At 39.1% G+C, this 23,733-nt stretch overlaps 1 protein-coding gene across 6 annotated transcripts in view; it reads right to left on the bottom strand.

Moving 5' to 3' along the window:
* The window catches only part of PRPF18 (pre-mRNA processing factor 18), a 94,075-nt gene that overhangs the window by 30,180 nt on the left and 40,162 nt on the right, over positions 1-23,733 (bottom strand). Inside the window, exons 1-3 of one of the 6 annotated variants that reach the window (XM_065921142.1) lie at positions 20,216-20,433; positions 2,425-2,502; positions 2,283-2,309 (exon numbers count right to left, since the gene is read on the bottom strand). In XM_065921142.1, the coding sequence (XP_065777214.1) occupies positions 2,283-2,309; positions 2,425-2,502; positions 20,216-20,281 (171 nt within the window). In that variant the 5' untranslated portion in view covers positions 20,282-20,433. Of the gene's footprint in view, positions 1-2,282; positions 2,310-2,424; positions 2,503-20,215; positions 20,434-23,733 lie in introns of those variants that run through there. The other 5 variants (XM_065921140.1, XM_065921145.1, XM_065921143.1 and 2 more) reach the window with 5 other exon arrangements.

The raw sequence follows: 23,733 nt of genomic DNA, 5'->3' as shown, positions 1-23,733 counted from the left end.
AAGAGCGACAGAAGTTATCAATAAAATGGTTTCCACAATCAGAAACTTAAAGGTTGAAATCTAGACTCATTTTCTCCCTAGATTCCAAGATTTTTACTTTCTTCTTGGAAACAATCAGCTTGCTTCTCCTCTTGGAGAAAATCATCTTACAGGGTTATTTGATCCTTGCTCTAGATTTAAAATGAAGACCAAAGAAAAAAAGAACTGCTTGATAACAAAAAACCTGTGAAGTCTCAAGCTCTTTCCTATCCTGATTTTTGAAAGGTATATTCCAAGTGCACAGGAATCATTGCTGGATGTGTAAAAAAACTTCCCAGTGCTCCACAGAACTCGCCCATGGACTGAGCCATGAAGGAAAATAATGAAAACCAGCCACTCTCTACTCATAGCACACAGAGATCAGACTGGACATTGCTGTTCATATGAACCTGCAGGGAAAAAAACTCTTCTAATATTTTCTTGAGTCAGCTTCCCAAGTCACAGTTTAGGGAAATTGAGTTCAGCAATTTATAAGCCCCACTGCGTGATCTGTAAAAAGATACTGAAACGTGGTTTTCCAGTTGACCCTAAGACAAATCTAATATGTCAAAAGAAGATCCAAAAAAAAAATCAAAGAAGATCAACATTAAGGGAAACCATTCAGTTAAGAAAGGCTGTATGGTTACAATTTTATACTTGATGATTCCACACTTTAGGTCAAAGGTTATATTAATCAGTGTTAATAGTGATAACAAAAAATGTAAGTAAAAAACTAAACTTTCGCCATTTTCACAAACCAAATCAGCATCAAGTCTCAATAAAAGGTAACTAGTTTTTATAAAAGAATAAAAGTAACATGCTGTATTTTCACTACTACCAACAAGGAACCATTAAATATGCTTTAGAGAGAAAACTCTGTGCTTTCTTTTGAAGCGTAAAAACAGGTATTTCTCCCAAAATCTCAGGATGAAGAGCATTTTCAATTATAAAATGGCAGTGAGTAGTCTTAAGGAAAAGACCTAAGACATTCTGTCAGCTGGACTCAGCGTTACAAGCGGTATCTCTACAGCACTGATTTTGCTTCAGTGCTTTCCTCTATACTGGCAAGAAAGGACCACTGTTACAGCAAGAGCAATCTAACCAAAGGAAAACTGTCACTGTTTATTGTCCTACTTTATCAAAAAGTTAAAAAGGTTCAAATCTAAGGATATGGGAAAGCAACCAAGTCAGCGGACTAAGCCCAGGGTAAGTGATTCTTATTTTACTTTAAGTGTGAGTTAGACAATGCTAAGGCAAGCAAATAATGGAAATCCTTTCTGACTATCTATTAGATATTTAGATGGTTTTAAAACATATTTTAATTCCCTACACTAGAAGCAAATGAAATCAACATACTTAAGAGAAGTATCAAAATACCAATGTAAACTTTCATATTTTAAAAACCTATCAGAAATACAACTACAGTTTTAACACCTACCCTCTCCCAAGAGTACAAAATGAAAGCAAATCCATATACATACCATTTGCATTCTTCATGCTTTCTTCTAGAAATGCTATGCCAGATAAAATTAATTTCCAGAACTTTCCCCATTACATGCACAAGAGTATTACTGTATAATCGATGTTTCACAAGCAGAGTCGATTTCAAATTTATGATTTGTCAAAAGTATTTCAATAGAACCTCTGAATTTTGTTTAAAAAATTAGACTAGATACAGTTATCTTTTAAAATAAATTAAACACAACTTCACCTCGTAACCTTTAACCCCTCCCAATAAAAACCCCAATACATTATTAACTAGGTAATCTCAAAGATAATTTTAGTCATGTTTCTAAAGTATTCAAAGTTTTCTAGACAACTCATTTATTTCTAATATTTCAAGATCACATTTTCTATCCAGTAGGCTGAGCAGTGTTTGAAATGTGATACCTTATCATATAAAATGGCTATATCTCAGGCCAAAAGGGATTATTCACATTGCAAACATAAAACAATGGCTTAAAATATTCAAGAGAAAGCAGGGGAAATACCACTGCTGATACCACTGCTGCTGAATGAATAAAATGTTTTGAACCCTTTACAAATGGAATTTTATTGGGAGAGGCGGGGGAAGGAGTGGTGGTAGTGATGAAAATGAAGTAGTATCAGATCCAGGACTTAATTAAAAGAAAAAAAATTCAAGCTTTGATCTCAAGCCACTTCATGCTGTCCACAAAAAGCCAAACCATTCCAAGCCAAAGGTCATGCATGTATTTTCCTGAATTCAAGATTAAAAGAAAAAAAAAAGAAAAACAAAATCATACCTCTCCAGATGGCTTCTCATTTACAGGCTAATGTATAACATTGATAAATTGAACAAAGATCAATTGTTTTGTTACTTTAACAATAGCTGTATAAATTTAAACTCAGAAATATATAATTTAACATAAAAGCAGGCATTCATACCTTGTAGCCACATCTTTCAAAATATGCTTCCTCTTCTTTTTTTGCAAGTTCACTACGCTTGAAATATTTTTTATTTTCCTATTGAAGAAAGAAGTAAGTTAATAATAACAGAAGTTTTAACTTTCCTATTGAAGATACAAGTAAGTTTCTTCCTACTGAAGAAAGAAGTTCAAATCTCATGTCTCTTGATCAACAAACTTGAAAGGTTTTCAAGAACTATAGAGTTTTTTAGGTCCCACAGAGATTATAGTGATTTCCTGAACATACCACCTGTCCTCCACCCTGGTCTAAACATTTCTCTTGCAGCATCATTTTAACTGACATTATCCAACAGCACAGAGAAGGAACCAACCCCATTTACCAAATGTTAACATTGTTTTGATTTAATTTCCTGGTGTTTTAATTTAATTTCTACAAATGGATTCATTATGAACCACATAAAGTGTGATCCTTTAATCCTTTTCTCCTAACAGACCCAATCAAACAAAAATTATGGTAGCTTCAGCTGACATTTTAAATCTCATTACCAAGAGAGCTCCAAGGATGTGTCCACATTCTTCTTTGTCATCTGGAATCTTATAATGAGCAGCTAACTGTATTTGTATTAACCACTTTTTAAAAATAATCTGGACATAGGATGGTTCAGGAGAGCTTCTCTAGTACAAAGATGGTTCAAAGGTATTTGGTTTTAAAATGACATGATGTAAAACAGAAAAAGAGACACAGAAGTACAGAACAGACTTTTGAACTCTGTGGGAGAAGGTGAGGGTGGGATGTTTCGAAAGAATAGCATGTATATTATCTATGGTGAAACAGATCACCAGCCCAGGTAGGATGCATGAGACAAGTGCTCAGGCCTGGTGCACTGGGAACACCAAGAGGAATCAGGTGGAGAGGGAGGTGGGAGGGGGGATCGGGATGGGGAATACGTGTAACTCTATGGCTGATTCATATCAATGTATGACAAAACCCACTGAAATGGTGTGAAGTAATTAGCCTCCAACTAATTTTTAAAAATTAAATTAAATTAAATTTAAAAAAATAAAAATAAAATGACATGATGTTAAGAGATAAACTCAGCCTACTGTGGCAGGGAAAAAAGGTTAGCTCTTTCCAAGCTATATATAAAATTATCCTGTTAAAAATGCAGTACCTTGGATCATTTCATAATGTATAAAACTATCAAATCACTATGTTTAACACCTGAAAGTCATATTTTATGTCAGTTATAATGTAAAAAAATACAGTTCCTCATTTGCAAGTTTGTTACTATCTGCAGTTCTGCCTCTTAAATACTATTTCACTGATGACTTAGTTCAAATCAAGATACCATCCTACTTCATAAGGAGTAACCATAACAATACCTCAATAATACCTCATATTTAGTGCCTCACAGCTCCAAAGCTCACTCAGGCAGTAATCATCAGCGATGCTATACCCTGACAAGGAAGTCTGATAGTGAACAATAGAAAGATCAGGTTGCCACACTTGAACCCACTGCTCAAGCCTGGCACCAGTAAAACATCAAGGAAGTACACTGCAAACCACTTAAATATGTCCTCCCCAAAAATCCAAATCAGCCTCTGATCATACAACTTCCTAGAAAGATAAAGGAGACAGAAAAAAGCTCAAACACCACAGGAAAGCAATCAAACACTAACACATTTCATAAAAGTAGCCCTCGTTTCTCCAACAGGTTGACGAATTTAAAAAGTGGGGGACCTGAGGGAAAAGAAAATGTTTTCACTAAAAGAAACCAAGAGTTATAATAAATGCAATGAGTGGATTCTTGTGTGGACTTGATTTGAACAAACCAACTGTAAAAACATATATATGTTTGCATTTTAATTCAACAGGGGATATTTGAATGAAAGAAGAGTATTTCATGGTATTAAGGACCCAATTTTAATTTTGTTGAGTGTGATCTTAGTTCTATAAAGATATGTTCTTATTTTCTAGAGTTACATGTGTTGGGGGAAAGGTAGATAGGAGTTCATTATACAACTCTATGTGTGTATATATTAAAAACTAACAGCTTATAATTAACAGCTTTTTCTAAGTTCATTCATTAACTCACAAAATATTTACTGACTTATCTGATGCACCCCAAGCACAACTTTACAGATATAAAGAAGACGACGTTACCCAGGGTAAGAAACTGATGGCATCATCTGAACATCAAAACTACTCTGGAGAAGGTGGATGCAAATAAAATTAATCCCACTGGAGAGGTGTGAAATCTGAGAATTAGAAAGGTCAGGTGACATTCCCAGAACTCAATAAGTCTCGTGAATAACAAAGATAGGACTAAGACCTCTGATCCTCATATCCTTTGTGCTGATCCAGTATTCTACGTTACAGTTTTTCACACCCAAAATGCATTTCAACATCACAAATTGTTCCTTTTGACTATGTATAATAGAACGTACTGGTCTTATTTCAAATAAATGAATTGACAACATGGTCTGGTAGCCTCTCAGAAAGACCTGGTATATAGGAAGAAAGTAACAGGACTCCCCAGGCCACAGACCACGGTCCAACCTTCAACTACGGTATCTTTTACTACCATGTTTCAATTCCAGTGAACAAACCTACCAAACCTTAAACCTAGAACATCCAGTCCCAAAATGTAGACTTCTAGGGGTCCCTAAGACCCTTCCAGAGACTGCGAAGGTCAAATTCATTTTCATAACACTGAGCTGAATTTTTACACATAATACACAGTGGTTTGCTGTGTACTTCCTTGATGTTTTACTGGTGCCAGGCTTGAGCAATGGGTTCAGGTGTGTGGGAACCTGATCTTTCCATTGTTCACCATTAAACTTCCTTGTCAGGGTACAGCATCACTGATGATCACTGCCTGAGCGAGCTGTGGAACTAGGAGGCGCTAAATACCTGTGTGGAGGAATTATTGAGGTATTATTATGGCTACTGCTAATGAGCTAGGGCAGTGTTATGAAAGTTCATCCGATTTTACATAAAAATAAAAGACACTTTTCATTGTCACCAAGAACTTTATTAGAAAACATCCACTAACTGAACAAATTTTTTTGGCCAACCCAATACTAAGACGTCATGTGCCCCACCCCACTGCCCTTTTCACTATGCTCAGATTTGCACTGATGGTACAAAAGCTATGGTGAAAAAAACTCCTAGAATGTTGGCATAAATATTGTTGACATATCAGTAATCACCTGTATTCCTTACCACCACGCTCTTGCCAGAAAATAAAAAGGTCAGTTTCTCTGAAGAATGTCTTGATAAAGTACAATTTTACTAAATCTTAACCCTTAAGTACATGGCCCTTTAATATTTGGTATGATGAAATGAAAGGAAATGAAACATATGAAGCATTTCCACTACATAATGAAGTAGGAGAGCTCTCCCAAAGAAAAACACTTGTGCAACTGGCTGATTATTCAGACTTGCATTTTTGGCAAACATTTTCTCAAAACTGAACAAAGCAACCTTGTCACCTAAAGGAAAACAATGACAGTATTTGTTGTCGATGATAAAATTCCACCTGTCAAGGGAAAAGGAGAATGGTAGAAAAGTGGCATCCTTCACTGTGAACTCGCTGGCTTCCTGATACATAAAGGCTCCTTTGATGAAATCAGTGGTGATATTAACAGCTGTAACTGTTAAAATACTGTCTAATGGAAAAATCAACATTTAGAAGATTGGCACAATTCAGCATAGCTGAGAAACTCATGATGTCACAAAGGCAAGATGTTACAAAACCATGCACAGGCAAAAGGTCTATGAGCAGAACACATCAGAATACAATAGGTCTAGAACAGACCAAATCAACAGACTTTAATATCCAAAAGGTCCATTGATACAGGTCAGAACTTTAACTCTCAGCTAATCAACAGACTGGTTCCAAATAGGAAAAAGAGTATGTCAAGGCTGTATATTGTCACCCTGCTGAAAACGCTGGGCTAGATGAAGCACAAGCTAGAATCAAGATTGCTGGAAGAAATATTAATAACCTCAGATATGCAGATGACACCACCCTTATGGCAGAAAATGAAGAAGAACTAAAGAGCCTCTTGATGAAAGTGAAAGGGCAGAGTGAAAAAGTTGGCTTAAAGCTCAGCATTCAGAAAACTAAGATCATGGCATCTGGCCCCATCACTTCATGGCAAATAGATGGGGAAACAATGGAAACAGTGGCAGACTTTATTTTGGGGGTGCTCCAAAATCACTGCAGATGGTGACTGAAGCAATGAAATTAAAAGACACTTGCTCCTTGGAAGAAAAGTTATGACCAATCTAGACAGCATATTGAAAAGCGGAGACATTACTTTGCCAAAAAAGGTCCATCTGGTCAAGGTTATGGTTTTTCCAGTAGTCACGTATGGATCTGAGAGTTGGACTATAAAGAAAGCTGAGCGCCAAAGAATTGATGCTTTTGAACTGTGGTGTTGGAGAAGACTCTTGAGAGTCCTTGGACTGCAAAGAGATCCAACCAGTTCATCCTAAAGGATATCAGTCCTGGGTGTTCATTGGAAGGACTGATGTTGAAACTGAAACTCCAATACTTTGGCCACCTGATGCGAAGAGCTGACTCATTGGAAAAGACCCTGATGCTGGGAAAGATTGAGGGCAGGAGGAGAAGGGGCTGACAGAGTATGAGATGGTTGGATGGCATCACCGACTCAATGGAGATGATTTGGAGTAAAAGCTTGGAGTTGGTGATGGACAGGGAGGCCTAGCCTGCTGTAGTCCATGGGGTCGCAAATAGTTGGACACAACTGAGCAACTGAACAGAATGGAATTTTTAAGAAACTCACCACTTGTCCAGTTCTGGTATAATATCAAAGAAAAATATCCACAATTACTGAAAAGGTTATTAAAATACTCCCTTTTCTAACTACCTCTCCTTCTCAAGATGAATTTTATTCAGCTACTTGAACAAAAAAAAACATACTGCAACAGGCTGAAAAAAGAAAAGAGGAGAATCCAATTGTCTACTAATACAGTGGGGAGACTGGTAAAATATAAAATATGCCATTCTTCTCACTAAATTTCTATTGTTTTAGAAAACAGTTTTCATAAAAATGTGTTATTTATGCTAACATGATGGGGTTTTTTTTTTACTATACTTCTACGTGGAATATACATATACATTTTTAATACCTTAGTTTTAATTTCTAATAGAGTAAAGGTCAACAAATACATTCTACATAAACAAAAGCTCTCTGGACTTGTAACTAAGAACGTGAGAGAGACCAACAAGTGTCCTGAGACCAACAGTGTCCTGTCCGAGAAAAGGCCACTTGCTGGCATTCTCCAGGCCTGCACTAGCTTTTAAATGCTGGGAAGCCACTTGGGTCCCAATGTCGCCCACTGATCCTGGTGTATTTAACCCACTTTCCTCCCCTATTGTCTACACCGATCATTATTCACTTCCCATTCTCTCAAACCTCTAAGCCCTTTATGTCTCCTGTTATTTTCAGCATATGATGAAGACACTCTACAAAGAAAAGGGAAGCCAGCAAACAAGAACTCTGAATTCCTCCCAGCACCGACCCCTTCTTCATCTGAGAATGGAAGAGGAAACCCTTGTCCTGTCTAAGGCCAACCCCTTCTAGCTGTCTTCCAGATCTCAAATCCTCCTGCCTTTCTCATAGTTAATTATCTATTTTCTCTCCTGCATCTCCCCCTTTTATTTCTCTACTGGTGCAAATGATCATCACTTACATATACTCAAGACTCTGCAACTTTAAAGGAAACATTCATTACCTGTGCTGGGTATCATGCTAAGTACCATTTACAGCAGAACTACAATAAAATGTTCTCTAGTCTGTCTCCAAAGGAAATCAGTCCTGAATATTCATTGGAAGGACTGATGTTAAAGCTGAAACTCCAACCCTTTGGCCACCTGATGAGAAGAACTGACTCACTGGAAAAGACCCTGATGCTGGGAAAGACTGAAGGCGGGAGGAGAAGGGGACGACAGAGGATGAGATGGTTGGATGGCATCACCAACTTGATGGACATGAGTTTGAGGAAACTCCGAGAGTTAGTGATGGACAGGGAGGCCTGACATGCTGCAGTCCATGGGGTCACAAAGAGTCGGACACGACTAAGCGACTGAACTGAACTGAGCTGAAGTCCATCTCCACCTCCTCACTGCCAGGTCTCTGAGCAGCTGACCACCAACTGGGAGTCCACTCTTAATGCTCCACTGAAAAATTCCCTGAGCTCATCACTAACTTGTAAGGTGCAAATCTAAGGATCTTAAACTGTAATTCTCTTTGTTTTCAATTGCCTTCCTTTGGCTGTCGGATACTTTTCTTATTTCTTCCTTACTGGTCGGTTCAGATTTTCTATTTCTTGTTTTTCTGGTCATTTGTTTCACTTTGATTTGCCAATTTATTAGAACGTACTAACGCATTATTCGCCCGAATTATTGTATTTACTATTTCCTTTTTTCCAGTAACTTCCACACTGGTTCCTATAGTTCCTTCCTTTATTGTTTCAATTTCAGGATTTTGTCAATTTCTGTTAAAGGAGGTTTTTCTTTTTTTAATTAAGTAGCTTCTATACTTTTATAAATGAAAAAAAGCAAGTGCAGAAGAATGAATCTAGTATGCTGCCATCTTTATTAAAAAAGGAGCAAAGACACACCTCTGCATCTTCACATTTGCTTCCAAAGCATGAAATAACTGCAGGAGACCCCAAAGTTGACAATGTTAGCTGCTCTGGAGGAGGTGAACTGGAAGTTGGGGCACATGAGTAAGAAGGAAACTTTTTACTGTTCACCCTTTACTATGTTTTGAATTTTGAATCATTTGAATGCATTATCTATTAACAATAAATTTAATTTTTGAAAACTAGTTTGCTTCTCATTTTAAAAAGTTATATTGAGAAAAATATAAGCGTTTTGCTTCTTACTATGTAACCCTTCACTTCAGGGCAAAAGAAGGTCGTCAAAACCAAAAGGTTCCCTACCATGTTTCACTATCAGCCTGCACACTCAAGCAGTGATTTCTATTTAAAACATTTCTAAGGCATGCTGAAAACACCAAACGAACTTATGGGAGATATGTCCGTGACACAACTGACACCGTAGTATTTTAAAACCTAAGATTAGTAACACACCCCTCTTTATAGGTAACTCAGGCAGGATAGAGAACTTGCCCAAACTTAAAAAGCCCTCTGTAGCGGAGCCCCAATGAACTTTAGGACTTGTTAACTCCTTTTACAAAGTTAGTTTCCTTTCTAGATGTATTCCAAATCTTTGAACTCTACGTTTGCTGGCTCAATGGCAGAATATACAACACAGCCCTACAAACACAAGCCTGAAAGTGGCTGGCAGCGATTTTAAGACAACATGTGAACTGAAGGCAACTGTGTGTTCCCTCCTAAAGCACTTGAACTCTCCATTGGACCTCTCACTTCAGCAGATTTTAAAAACAAGTTGAAGAGGGTATACATAAAAAGCACTTCTTCTTTTAAAGACAGAGCCTCATTCCTGCATGGTGCTTCACACATGCTATTCTTGGGTTTTGTCCAAGTTGTACTTTCTGGATTATAAACCTGAAATTTCCAGGCCTAAAGAGAACAAATCTTTCTACCACATCACCTGAAACTATAGCCCACACTAATGAAGAAGAGTCAAAACTAAAAACCAAATGCAACATGACTGTCACCATTTCATTAAGTAGAATCATCATTCCTTCAATCAGATTAAGCTTTTTAGTGTTTACAAAAATGAACATCAAACACAAACATTATCAAGAGTTCTACAAAAAGACACTGGAGAGCTAACAAATACAGAGCCTGGAGACCCAAAGTGGAATGCGAGCTGATAATCACGAACCATGTGACAGGGTCAGTTTCCTGCTAAAAAATGGAAATAAGCCTTAAAGAATATGGAGTAACAAACACAATGGCTGGGCACCCAAACACAATTTAAAGAGACACAATACTTTTCCAAGTGTAAGAACTGTAAACTGTCAAGGGATCCTGTTAGCTAGGTGATATGTTTTCTCAATGATGCCATCCAAAGTAGAAAACTATAAAAAAATTTACCATGCACAGGTAGGTGCATTATGAAGTACTATGTACTTCATAATTACATATATTTGTATGAGCATATGGGGGCTTCCCTGGTAGCTCAGTTGGTGAAGCATCCACCTGCAATGCAGGAGACCCCAGTTCAATTCCTGGGTGAGGAATATTGGCTGGCGTAGGGATAGGCTACCCTCTCCAGTATACCTAGGCTTCCCTTGTGGCTCAGCTGGTAAAGAATACGCCTGCAAAGCAGGAGACCTGGATTCAATCCCTCGGTTGGGAAGATCCCCTGGAGGAAGGAAAGGCTACCCGCTCCAGTATTCTGGCCTGGAGAGTTCCATGGACTGTATAGTCCACAGGCTTCCAAAGAGTTGGGCATAACTGAACGACTTTCACTTTCACTTTTTTCATATTACTATATATAATATTAGACAAAAATGTACGTAAGAAATAAATGCCAAAAAAAAAAAAGAAAGAAATGCCAATCTTACACAGGCTCCTTAATGAAAAAGTTAAACATACACTTACTGTATTATCCAACCATTCCACTCCTATGCATTTATTCAAGAGAAATCAAGGTATATGTCCAAACAGAAACCTGTACACTTATGTTCACAGCAGCTTTATCATGATAGCCAAAAAACAGAAATGACCCAAATGTCTATCAACAGGCTAATGAATAAACAAATTGGGGGTATATCCATACAATGGTAGAAGACTGTTCAGTAACAAAAATAATGAAATTCTGATACAAATGCATGAATGAATCTCAATTTTAGACTGAAAGAAAGCAGATGAGAGAGTTTGTTTTGAACAACTCTGCATAAAACTCTAGAAAGTGCAATCTAAGTAACAGAAGGCAGACCCACAGTAGCCTGTGGAAGGGTAGGTAGAGCCCAGGGAGGGGGAAGAAAGCAGGATCAGAGGGGGCACAAGGAAACGCTGGGGTGAGAGACATGTTCACGCTCCTCACTGTGGTGACAGCATCACCGGTGCAGACACGACATAACTGACTGAGCGGTGCACTTTAAATATGTGCAGCTTCCTCTGTGTCAAGTACACCTCAATAAAGATGCTTAAATAAGCAGCACGAGATGGGCGCAGCCTAAGTGTGCACCAGTAAGTAGGTGGATAAAGAAGATGTGCTACATATACACACAGTGCAATACTACCCAGTCATAAAAAAAACAAAATTTTGCCATCTGCAGCAACATGAATGGACTTGGAGGGCATGTGCAAGTGAACCAGGCAGAGAAAGACAAATTTATGTGGAATCTAAAAAGTACCACAAACTAGTGACTATAAAAAAGAAAAAGACTCACAGATACAATAGAGAACAAACTGGTGGTTACCAGCGGAAAGGGTGGAGGGGCAACATAGGGGTAGGGGAATAAGAGGTACAAACTATTACGTATAAGCTACAAAGACATACTGTACATACATACATACAAGGACATACATACAAGGACAACACAGGGAAGAGTCAATATTTTATAATAACTATATGTGGAACAGAACCTTTAAAACTGTGAATCACTCTACTGTATGCCTGGAACTTATATAAGTATAGCAACTATACTTCAATTAAAAAAACAAATTTAAACAGAGTGTTAGCATTTACACTGCCTGACTTTACAACTCACCAAACTGCAGCAGCAATCAAGACAGTGTGGCACTGACATAAAGATCAATAATCAGATTAGAACAAGAGAGCAGAGCAGAACAGAGCCACACAAACTATTGCTGATTTTTAATGATACCAAAACCATCCAAAGGGAAAAGAAAAACAGTTTCAATAAATGGTGCTAGAACAAATGGATATCCAAATACAATAAACCACACTCCTGCCTCACGTCATACAAAAAAACTTATCCATAAAAAGTTTGTTTTTGTAAAAGATAAAACCATAAAGCTTTTAGATGTTATAAGAGAATATCTTACTCTCTTGAGTAAATGCTTAGGAGTGGAATAGCTCTATCACTCAGCAGGCCTAAGTTTTACTTTAAGAAACTGCCAAACTGTTTTTCAACATAAAATATAAACTATTTTATATTCCCAGATAGGATACAGTCAACATTAACCATGAAAAACTGATAAGATGGACTTCATTAAAATTAAAAACTTTTAAGGAGATGAACAGAAAACCCACAGTCTAGAAAATTCACAATATATACTGACAACGGAGTGATATCCATGATATCTATAAAGAATTCCTTGAACTTATTACGGATAAACCAACCAATCCAATTTTAAAATATGCAAGTAATTTTAAGCCACATCACAAAAGATATACAAATAGAAAAACACACAAGATATACTTAATATTAATTCTCAGGGAGATGCGTATTAAAACCACCATGAGATATTACAATACATCCACCAGAATGGCTGAAGTTAGACTGAAGCACAAATTGCTGACACAGTGTCTAGATCTGAACCGTCTTGCTTTGCTGGTGGAGGTGAGACACAGTCCGACCACTTTGGGAAAATGTCTGATGGCTTTCTATAAAACTCAACACGTGACAAACCCCATGACCTAGCAATTCCACTCCCCGGCATTTTCCTACTAGAAACGAAAACACAAGGCTCACACAGGGATTTCCCTGGTGTTCCAGTGGCCAATGCAGAGGACACAGGTTCAATCCCTGGCCAGGAAGGTCCCACAGGCCGCAGCACGCTAGGCCCGTGTGCCACAACTACTGAAGCCTGCGAGCCCAAGACCCCGAGCTCTGCCTCAAGAGAAGCCACCGAAATGAGGAGCCTGTGCACAGCTAGAAAAAAGCACAGCAACAAAGACCCAGCACAGCCAAAAACAAGTCAGTGACTTAAAAAATAAAGACTTGCACAAGAGGGTCCACAGACCTAGAAACAGCCCAGGTGACCATCCTCAGGGTAGCAGATCAACAGACTGGTATTGTGCAACACAATACTTCTCAGCAATAAAAGGAATAAACAACTGACACTCGCAACAACATAAATAAAATTCACATTATTCTGATTAAACAAAGTGGGTCATATAAGAGTCCATAAAGTTCTAGGGCAGGCAAAGCCAATGGATGGCGGAAAGAAATCGAAGCAGCAGTTGCTTCTAGGGATGGTAAAGGCTGACTGCAAGGTGGAATGAAGGCAATATTCTGTACCTCGATACACACAGGGTCACACAAGTGTGTATGCATTTATCAAAAATCACTGAGTGGGACACTTACGATTTGTGTATTTTTTCATATGTATAGACAAACACTGAACACTAGTCAATGAAAAACATGTCAAATTATATATATTTAAGGGTAAAGTGTAACAATGTCTATAAATTAATCTGAAATGCATCAAGATCAGTACCTTGGCTTCAGGACCCTGTAAGCAGCTGGAAAACACTCATCTAAAGAGCCATCTTTGGTCATTTCAAGCGGATTCCCAGCTTTTTATGGTTCATTTGTTTTAGGTGAAACAGTAACGACTTAGCTTGTGTCTCTTGTCTAAGTGTGGAAAAGCTGCCTTCCACTATTCTAAAATGTTTTGCCTGTTTTACTGTCCTGAGGTAAAAGCAGTTTCTGCACTGCTAGATGGATTGACAAATGGATATACAATGATGTACAGATGGACAGTCAAAGAATAAAGCAAATATATTAAAATGTTAATCGCAGGCTTAACTGCAAATCTAGATGGTAGGCATATGGGTGTTCACAGTACAATTATTTTGAGTGTTCTGTACAATTAAAAGCTTTCACAGTGAAGTTCTGAGGAAAAAAATCTTTGCAGGAGATGTCAAGACATGGTATCAACATGACAAATTCCCTTCCACGATATTTTCCGACTGTACCAAAAAACTTGTGAAAGGCTCCTCACCAACTGCTAGAGAGAGAGAGGTGTTGGAGAGTTTTATAGAAGACTGTGGGAATGAAGGGAAAGTGTGAATAAAGCCAAGTTCAAAGACTGGAATAAATGAAGAAGGGTCAGCAGAGTTGGGACAGCCGTCTGGTACTAGGGATTAAAGGGCACAGAGATGTTCACCAGCCCAGAAAGGACTAGTTCTTGACCTTTTTGAGTCAAAGATCCCTTTAATAATATCGTCAACAGGAGGAGGGGACGTGGGGTCATAGATATATATACATGCTAAACTGTTTATTTATATACCATACCAGAAATGGTATGGACCTAACAGAAGCAGAAGATATTAAAAAGAGGTGGCAAGAATACACAGGAGAACTATGCCAAAAAGATCTTCACGACCCAGATAATCATGATGGTGTGATCACTCACCTAGAACCAGACATCCTGGAATGTGAAGTCAAGTGGGCCTTAGGAAGTATCACTATGAACAAAGCTAGTGGAGGTGATGGAATTCCAGTTGAGCTATTTCAAATCCTAAAAGATGGATGCTGTGAAAAGTGCTGCACTCAATATATCAGCAAATTTGGAAAACTCAGCAGTGGTCACAGGACTGAAAAAGGTCAGTTTTCATTCCAATCCCAAAGAAAGGCGATGCCAAAGAATGCTCAAACTACCGCACAATTACACTCATCTCACACGCTGGTAAAGCAATGCTCAAAATTCTCCAAGCAAAGCTTCAGCAATACATGAACCATGAACTTCCAGATGTTCAAGCTGGTTTTAGAAAGGGCAGAGGAACCAGAGCTCAAATTGCCAATATCCGCTGGATCATCGAAAAAGCAAGAGAGTTCCAGAAAAACATCTACTTCTGCTTTATTGACTATGCCAAAGCCTTTGACTGTGTGGATGACAATAAACTGTGGAAAATTCTGAAGGAGATGGGAATACCAGACCACCTGACCTGCCTCTTGAGAAACCTGTATGCAGGTCTGGAAGCAACAGTTAGAACTGGACATGGAACAACAGACTGGTTCCAAATAGGAAAAGGAGTACGTCAAGGCTGTATATTTCACCCTGCTTATTTAACTTATATGCAGAGTACATCATGAGAAACGCTGGGCTGGAGGAAGCACAAACTGAAATCAAGATTGCTGGGAGAAATATTAATAACCTCAGATATGCAGATGACACCACCCTTATGGCAGAAAATGAAGAACTAAAGAGCCTCTTGATGAAAGTGAAAGAGGAGAGTGAAAAAGTTGGCGTAAAGCTCAACATTCAGAAAACTAAGATCATGGCATCTGGTCCCATCACTTCATGGCAAATAGATGGGGGAACACTGGAAACAGTGGCTGACTTTATTTTTCTGGGCTCCAAAATCACTGCAGATGGTGACTGCAGTCATGAAATTAAAAGATGCTTACTCCTTGGAAGGAAAGTTATGACCAACCTAGACAGCATAATGAAAAGCAGAGACATTACTTTGCCAACAAAGGTCCATCTGATCAAGGCTATGGTTTTTCCAGTAGTCATGTATGGATGTGAGAGTTGGACTACAAAGAAAGCTGAGCGCAGAAGAATTGATGCTTTTGAGCTGTGGTGTTGGAGAAGACTCCTGAGAGTCCCTTGGACTGTGAAGTAGCCAAGGCCTGAACTTTAAGGAAAACCAACACTTAACGGATAAAAACCAAACAATAAAAAAGCAACAACAAAAGAGAAGCCTCTAAAGGAGATCAGAAATAAGTAGCCTAAAAAGTAGACGCAAATGCAGGACACTCTGGGGTAAGAGCCCGAGGGAAGTGGAGAAAGTGGACCAGTCTAGTACAAATGCTCTTGAGGTTAAGAAACCATGGCTGTTACTACGGCCCCTGATTAGGATGGATTCAGTGTAACTGCCAGGGCAGAAATCAGGTTAAGGAGTAAGTGAGAAACAGAATTTAAGAAGCTTGGCTATAAAGAAAAAGGACAGCTGTGTGGGGTTTTTTTTTCTGATTTTATTTTTAATAACCGTTGTGTTTTAAAAAACAAAAAAAGGAGATGTATGTATACAGCACTGAAACATATATACATACATCATGTATGTTTCAGTGCTGCTGGAGATAAGCCAGTAGAGAGATTAAGACACAGGAGGAAAGGAGACAAGTGATATTTAGGTTCTGATGATGCTAATAAAGATGAGAGTTGGGCTCCAACATATAAGTGGAAGGTGTGACCCAACATACAGCCAATATCTCATCCACCTTCATAGGAGAAAGGTGAGGAATTTATTGACTGATGTCTTCTCTTTATAAAACTAAAAGTAGGTTCCTTACAGTAAAGGATCAAGCATTACATTTTTAAAAAGCCTCTGTGGCACAGTGTAGTACCTTGCACAGAGGAAACATTCAATAAATATTGGAAAAAAACACAGCTAAAATTCTACACAAAGTCCATCTTCCAAACTGCAACTAATAAAACTGCTAATTAAGCCCCAGAGTGCTGTAGTGGCCTGGCTTTCCACGTGAATGAGGCTTTGTGTTAAACGAAGATACATCAACACCAAGGCTCCAAAGCAATGGCATTCTAGCAACAGGGAGCCCGAATTTACCTCCAAGTAGTTACACCTGGCAGAGCACTGAACACAGGTGACAGGAGGCTGCTTTACAAGCTCCTCCAGCTCTGACAAAAGGGCGCTCACAAGCTAAGTATTTACTATATCCAACCACTGGGCTAACAAGAAAAAGCTAAGGGGCTTCCCTGGCGGCTCAGTGGAGAAGAATCTACCTGTCGATGCGGGAGACACGGGTTTGATCCCTGATCCAGGAAGATCCCACATGCCGAGGAGCAACGGAACCCACTAAGCCTGAGTTAGAGCCCAGAAGTCCCAACTACTGAAGCCCGCATGCCTAGAGCCCGTGATCTGCAACAAGAGAAGCCCCCGAAATGAGAAGCCCGAGCACTGAAACTGAAGAGTAGACCCCACTCGGCAGCACTACAGAAAAGCCCTCGTAGCAACGAAGACCCATCACATTCTAAATGTTGCTAGAATTTCAAATTAATTAATTAAAAAAAGAAAAAGCTGGGACACCACGCTACAAAGAGGATGGATCAACAAGGTCCTACTGTATGGCACAAAGGACTACAGTCAATATCCCATGATAAACCATAATGGAAAAAATATGAAAAAGAACATATATATGTATAACTCAACAACTTTGCTGTACAGAAATTAACGGCTACACTGTAAAATGACCAAAGAGGAGGTGGTGCTTCTGGAAAAACAGTACAACAGACATGGGCGTTTCCCAGCTACAGAAAGGGTAGTGAAAAGGATTCACTGATCCGCGACCAGAAATTTTTTAAAAAATCAAATAGGACAATGGATTAAAACAAAGAAATGTATGATAGAATCACATGTACTTAAGAAATGTTGCATGAAACTGTTTTCATACATATCAGATCAAAATATAGATTTATTTCTTACTGTGGCTGGGGCAGTGGGAAATTTGAAAGTTACTGACAGACACTATAATACAGAAAGATAAAGGCTATAAAGCAAACAATTCCGTATAAAATTATATGGCAGCAAAGCAAATGACTGTCTCTCCAGGCATTAAAAAGAAAAGGTGTCCAGTCTGGGCTTCCCTCATAGCTCAGTTGGTAAAGAATCTGCCTGGGTTGCAGGAGACTCCGGTTCAATTCCTGGGTCGGGAATATCTGCAGGAGAAGGAATAGGCTACCCACTCCCGTATTCTTGGGCTTCCCTTGTGGCTCAGCTGGTAAAGAATCCATCTGCAATGCAGAAGACCTGGGTTCGATTCCCTGGGTGGGAAAGATCCCCTGGAGAAGGGAAAGGCTACGCACTCCAGTATTCTGACCTGGAGAATTCCATGGACTTGTATAGTCCATGGGGACGCAGAGTCTGACTCCACTGAGCGACTTTCACCACACATATTGCCCTGTGTTATGCAGGAGAACTCACCCACGCAGTGGGGACTGAGATCCACCACAGAGCCCGGAGAAAATCAGGCAACCCTCAGCTTCATCATCCGTGGAAAGAGCATACTAACTGCCCTATGTATCAAGCGGGGTTGCTGTAAAGCTCTATTGAGAAAGCATACTATGGTGCTTTGAAAAACACACATTGTGTGTGTTAATTTAAGGTAATTTAATTCTTAGATTAACCCTATGAACACCAGTTCTATGTTCACAGGTGAAGATAAACAGCTGGTCTGCAGTGGTTAAGGGAGTAAGCTTTAGAATGGAAGAGGACTCCAATTCAGGCGCTCTCTCTTGCTAGTTGTGCAGTTCTGTGTCAATCTGTAAATCAACCTAGCTTCTCTTAATTTCCATTTTCTCATCTGTGAATGGCAGCAACAAGTAACTTTATGGAATTGATGTACAAATTAAACAAGGTATCATGGAGAAGGAAATGGCAACCCACTCCAGTATTCTTGCCTGGAAAAGTCCATGGACAGAGGAGTCTGGCAGGCTGCAATCCATGGGGTTACAAGACTGAGCATGTGTGCACAAGTGTGGAGGGAGATGGGTTGGTAGCAATAAACTGGTAGAACTAATAAATAAATAAACAAACAAGGTATCAGATATGAAGCCTTCTGCATACTGCCTTGCGGATTACTATTACTGGAACTATGACTCTCAGTATTTTATTTTTTTGACTTTCAGTATTTTAACCCCCATCTCATGTATGTCCCTTTGCTGGCCCTAATCGGGAAATCAATCTTATCTCCTGGCCAGGGAATATCGGAGTAATTAAATCAACTATCAAATTACAAACTTAAAGACATACCCGAAAAATTTTATACATGATGATAAATTAAGAACAATTATGTACAGTGTTTATAATTAATCATTTTTAAAGATTAGTCTATTTCCAAGACAAAGAATCTAATTATGCAAATACACACGTTGTAAACACTGAGAATGAGCTGAGCTTTTCCTGATTCCATTTTTCCCTCTAAAATATTTTGTATTCCAACATCTGGCCCTTTGTAACACCCACTGTGCATTCCAACATCTAAATTAGCTTTTTCAAATACTCCAGAAACCATCCATCAAAGGTAAAAGGCCCCAAGTTAAATACCAAGTTACAAATATGAACAAGCTCTGCCCCACACCATTTGCTAAATAACACTATTTAATTAGCTCCACTTTGTTAATTAATTTTTAAAGTTTCAATGATTATGAAACTTCCATCTGCCGAGCTAACAATCCCAACTTACACTACAGCAAATACTTAAGTCAGGTGTTCTCACAGTGTAGTAGTCCACAAGAGTCCCTGGGGTCGTTAAGACCCTCTGAGAGGGTCCCTGAGGTCAAAACTATTCTCAGTACTAAGGTATTATTTACCCGTTCACTCTGTTACATTTACACTGAGAGTGAAAAGTGAGTCTCCTGAAGGCTTCACAACAACCAAGACAACAGCACTAAACTCTACCAGCTGTCAGATTCGTCCATGCTGAGCACTAATGGAATGGGGTGGTTTCACTTAACTACCTCCTTGAAGTTGCAAAATTATTAATTTTACTAAGTCGTGGTCCTTAACCACATCTTTTTAATATCCTGTGAGACAAAACAGGAAGTACACATAAAGTGCAAAGCCTTCTTAAAATGACAGAAGTGAACGACCAGAAAAAAACTGGGGCGGTCCGAAAAATACCGACAGACGGGAATGGGTATGAGGGACAGCTGCGGGAAGGAGAACTGCCAGTCTCGCGTTTTCCTGCAATTCCCACACTTCCATCCCAAAGGCTCCCGAGTGAGTGCCAAGGGCACAGTGGGTCTAGCGGCGGCCTTTCTGGGGCCGCGGCAGGGGTTCTGGCTGAGCCCCACACAGAGAGGACCCGCTCAGCACCGTACCCCTCTCCCCAGGCCCTCTCCCACGCAAACACTCAGCTCCTCCGTCGCCAACGCCCAGGACCCCAAGGCTCCTCACCACCAACAGGTTCCTGTCCTCCACCAGCTGCCGCTTCCGGAGGATCTCCGATTTCAGAACGTCCATCTTGCTGTCCGGGTTGAAGCTGTCTCGAGTTTTCTTTCTCCCTCTCCAGCTCCCTGGGCTAAGACTTTTCACCCGGCCAGCCGCCGCTAACCTACTTACACAGAGGCAGCCCAAACACCGGAGGACAACAACTGACAGAGCGGCTTCCGGCGGAAGCTGAGGTGAGCGAGAGGAGGGGAAAGAGCGCTCCAGGGTTCCTATTATTGACGTGGTCCCTGAGGGTCGGCGCCCCCTGGCGGTCCTCTCCGATATCTTGCTTGTAGTTTCCGTGGAGATAGGAACAAAAGTGGAAAACATGAACACAAGTCTTCTAAAGGGATGCTGCATTTTTAAAAAATAAGCTATATACCTATGTAAATGTACTTCAGTTTTAAAAGAAGATAAAGGTTATACCTTTTTGTACCTGCTACTTCAGGTGCAAAAGCTTCATAGCGGAACACTTCATTTATGTTTACTGAAGTCAGATCTTTACCTGCTACACGAGAATTTCACTTTGGAGTTCCTGAAGCTACCCGAGTGCCAAAATTAATGTACTCAAGTGAGAAAACCCAGAACAATAATACTAACTCATAAGTATAGAGTAAAAGGTGTTCGCTGCTGGCTGGTGAAACTACCTGTAAACTTAGACAATAATAGTACATTCATTTAAGTAATTTCAGAAGTAAATATGTCCCTCCCCCCTGAGTTCTAGATTGTTCATATATCTTAGTGATAATTGAACATTTACCCCAGCAAACTGAGATAATCTCTTTGGTCATGTGTTCAGCAATCAAGATTTTCAGTGAGACAATTAAAGATGTAATTGAAAAAAATTGTTAATGGCTTTGCAAGAATACAAATTAAATTGGGGGGAAATTATATCAAGAGATTTTAATTTTTAAAAGACCCTAAAAACTGTTTACAATACATTTATTGTTGGTTCTATGCCACTGAAGCTGTTTTTAAGTTTCTAGTTAAGTCATAACTGAACAATATTAGACATGCTACTTTTCCCTAGTCAAAAAAGGAAAGAAGTATTCAGTTCAGTCGATTCATAATGGGTGAGATGGTTTGGCAAAATAAAAGATGATAGAGAATTGTTTCAACTTACAAAGTACTTTTACTGTATACGTGTATGTGTTGGTTATATTTCCTTTAAAAGATATGTGACTTTTGCCAGAAATAAATCAACATAGGAAGTTAATTCAGTCTCTGAGCTAAGATGCTTTGCTAATTTTTAGTGCTTTTAAAAACTTCTACTGAAAAAAAAAAAGGTCTTGAATCATTAAACATGGTAACATTTTTACATGGATTTGTTTTCTGAGTTACTTACAGTTCAATAAGCAAATAATAATTTATTAGCCTATTCCTGTTTAGGGTTTAGAAATGATGACACAAAATCCTGAAGGTTGACACAAGTAATTGTAACAGTGATGGAAGCTCACAGAGAAGGAACAGCTAGCGTAAACCAGGGAAGACAGAAGCTTCTATAAACAGGCTCCTTTTAAATTTCAGATTTTCATTGATCTTGATGTTTATGTAAATATGTGCATTAAATCCTAATAAAGGCCTAAGATGGAAGAGTGGGAGAGCCAAGTACTTGAACAAGCAAACTGATAAGGAAGCTTTTCAGTTTATACTGAGGGGAAAAACAGATGACCAGGAGAGCTAAGAAATACTCAAGAGAACCAGTTAATCCTGATTCTAAGGAGTCATATTCATTTTTACAATATGCATCCCCTTCTATCGCAGTTTTTTAAAGTGCAAAATATTAGAAACAATCTAAGTGTCATATCTGGGGGAATGGTTAAATAAAGTCATAGTTCATACATACAACTGAACAATATGTTCAGAAAATATTCAATGATATGAGAATCCTCATGACATAATGTTTAGTTTAAAAAAAAGTAGAGGACTTCCCTGGTAGTTCAGTGGTTAGGACTCCATGCTTCCACTGCAGGGGCTGCTGGTTCAATCCCTAGTTGGGGAACTAAGATCCCAAATGCTGCACACCCAAGAAAAAAATTTTAAATAAAAATTAGAAAGTAGGATAACAAAACTAGAAATATAACATACAGTCTCCATCTGGTTTTTAAAAAAAAAAAGCATGTAAACCTAGAAAATTATTGAACAGAAATATATCCAAATATCAGATTATTACCTATTCTTCTTTATACTATAATTGTGCAAATTCCACAATTTGGGGGCGAAAATCCTGAGAGGCAGTCATTTTCTGTTTTATTTCATTACTATTGAGATTTTTATAAAATTTCAGCATTACTACTTTAAAAATTACGTGATAAATTTTAAATAATGCCAGTAAAAGAAAACAAAAAATTAGACAAAAAAGAGAATGTTTTCTAACCGTCATACTTATTCAGTCAATATTTAGATGTCTCAGACTTCCCTGGTGGCCCAGGGGTTAAATATCCACCTGCCAATGCAGAAGTCACAGGTTCTATCCCTGGTCCGGGAAGATCCCACAAGCCTCGGGGTCACTAAGCTTGTGTGCCACAACTACTGATCCCAAGAGCCAAAACCTCTGAAGCCTGTGCTTTAGAGCCTGAGCTCTGCGGCAAGAGAAGCCTGAGCACCACAACTGGAGAGCAGCCCCCGCTTGCTGTAACAAGAGAAAGTCTGTGCGCAGCAAGGAAGACCCAGGGCAACCAAAAATAAGTGAAAAAAAATAGTTTGATGTCTCCTATGAGCCCTGGTGGCTCAGATGATAAAGCGTCTGCCTGCAGTGCAGGAAACCCGGGTTCAGTCCCTGGGTCGGGAAGATCCCCTGGAGAAGGAAATGGCAACCCACTCCAGTACTCTTGCCTGGAAAATTCCATGGACAGAGGAACCTGGCAGGCTACAGTCCATGGGGTCGCAAATGACTGCGTGACTTCACTTCACTTCACTATGAGCTCTGTACTACTTTAGGTTCTGTGGACTATACCAAATATTGGTACCATACATAGTACTACCCATGAGGATGTTACCAGCTGAAAGTTAGATTATATAAGATAAACATGATTTTGTAGCATATATGGGGCTATTAAAAGTATTTACAGAAACTAAAACAAGAAATAGTAAAAACTCAATAGGTATATAATTGATGAGATTATTCTGCCATTGAAATAACCCATCCTATGAGATTACCTGTCATTTCTGGAAAATGGGGAAATACTGAATTTAATCAGCATGATCTGGGTCTGTTTTGTTGCTGTCCTAAAGGATAGACTGTGACTTCTTTTTTGAAAGCTATATAATTCTCATCCTGGGAGATTTCCTGGCAATCCACTGAGGAGGACTTGGTGCTTTCACTGCTGGGGCCCAGGTTCAATCCCTGGTGAGATCCCAGGGATCTCAGAAGCCAGAAGATCCCAGAAGCCACAAAGCACAACAAATTCATTCATTCATTACAACATTTAAGTTTAAAAATCTCATACAAGTGCCCCTCCGTTGTCAGCATGCCTCAAGATAAC

Source organism: Muntiacus reevesi, chromosome 2, assembly GCF_963930625.1.
Source record: "Muntiacus reevesi chromosome 2, mMunRee1.1, whole genome shotgun sequence".
NCBI classification, from domain to species: Eukaryota; Metazoa; Chordata; class Mammalia; order Artiodactyla; family Cervidae; genus Muntiacus; species Muntiacus reevesi.
The sequence above is the reverse complement of the archived record's forward strand: the minus strand, read 5'-3'. Positions and strand labels throughout refer to the sequence as shown.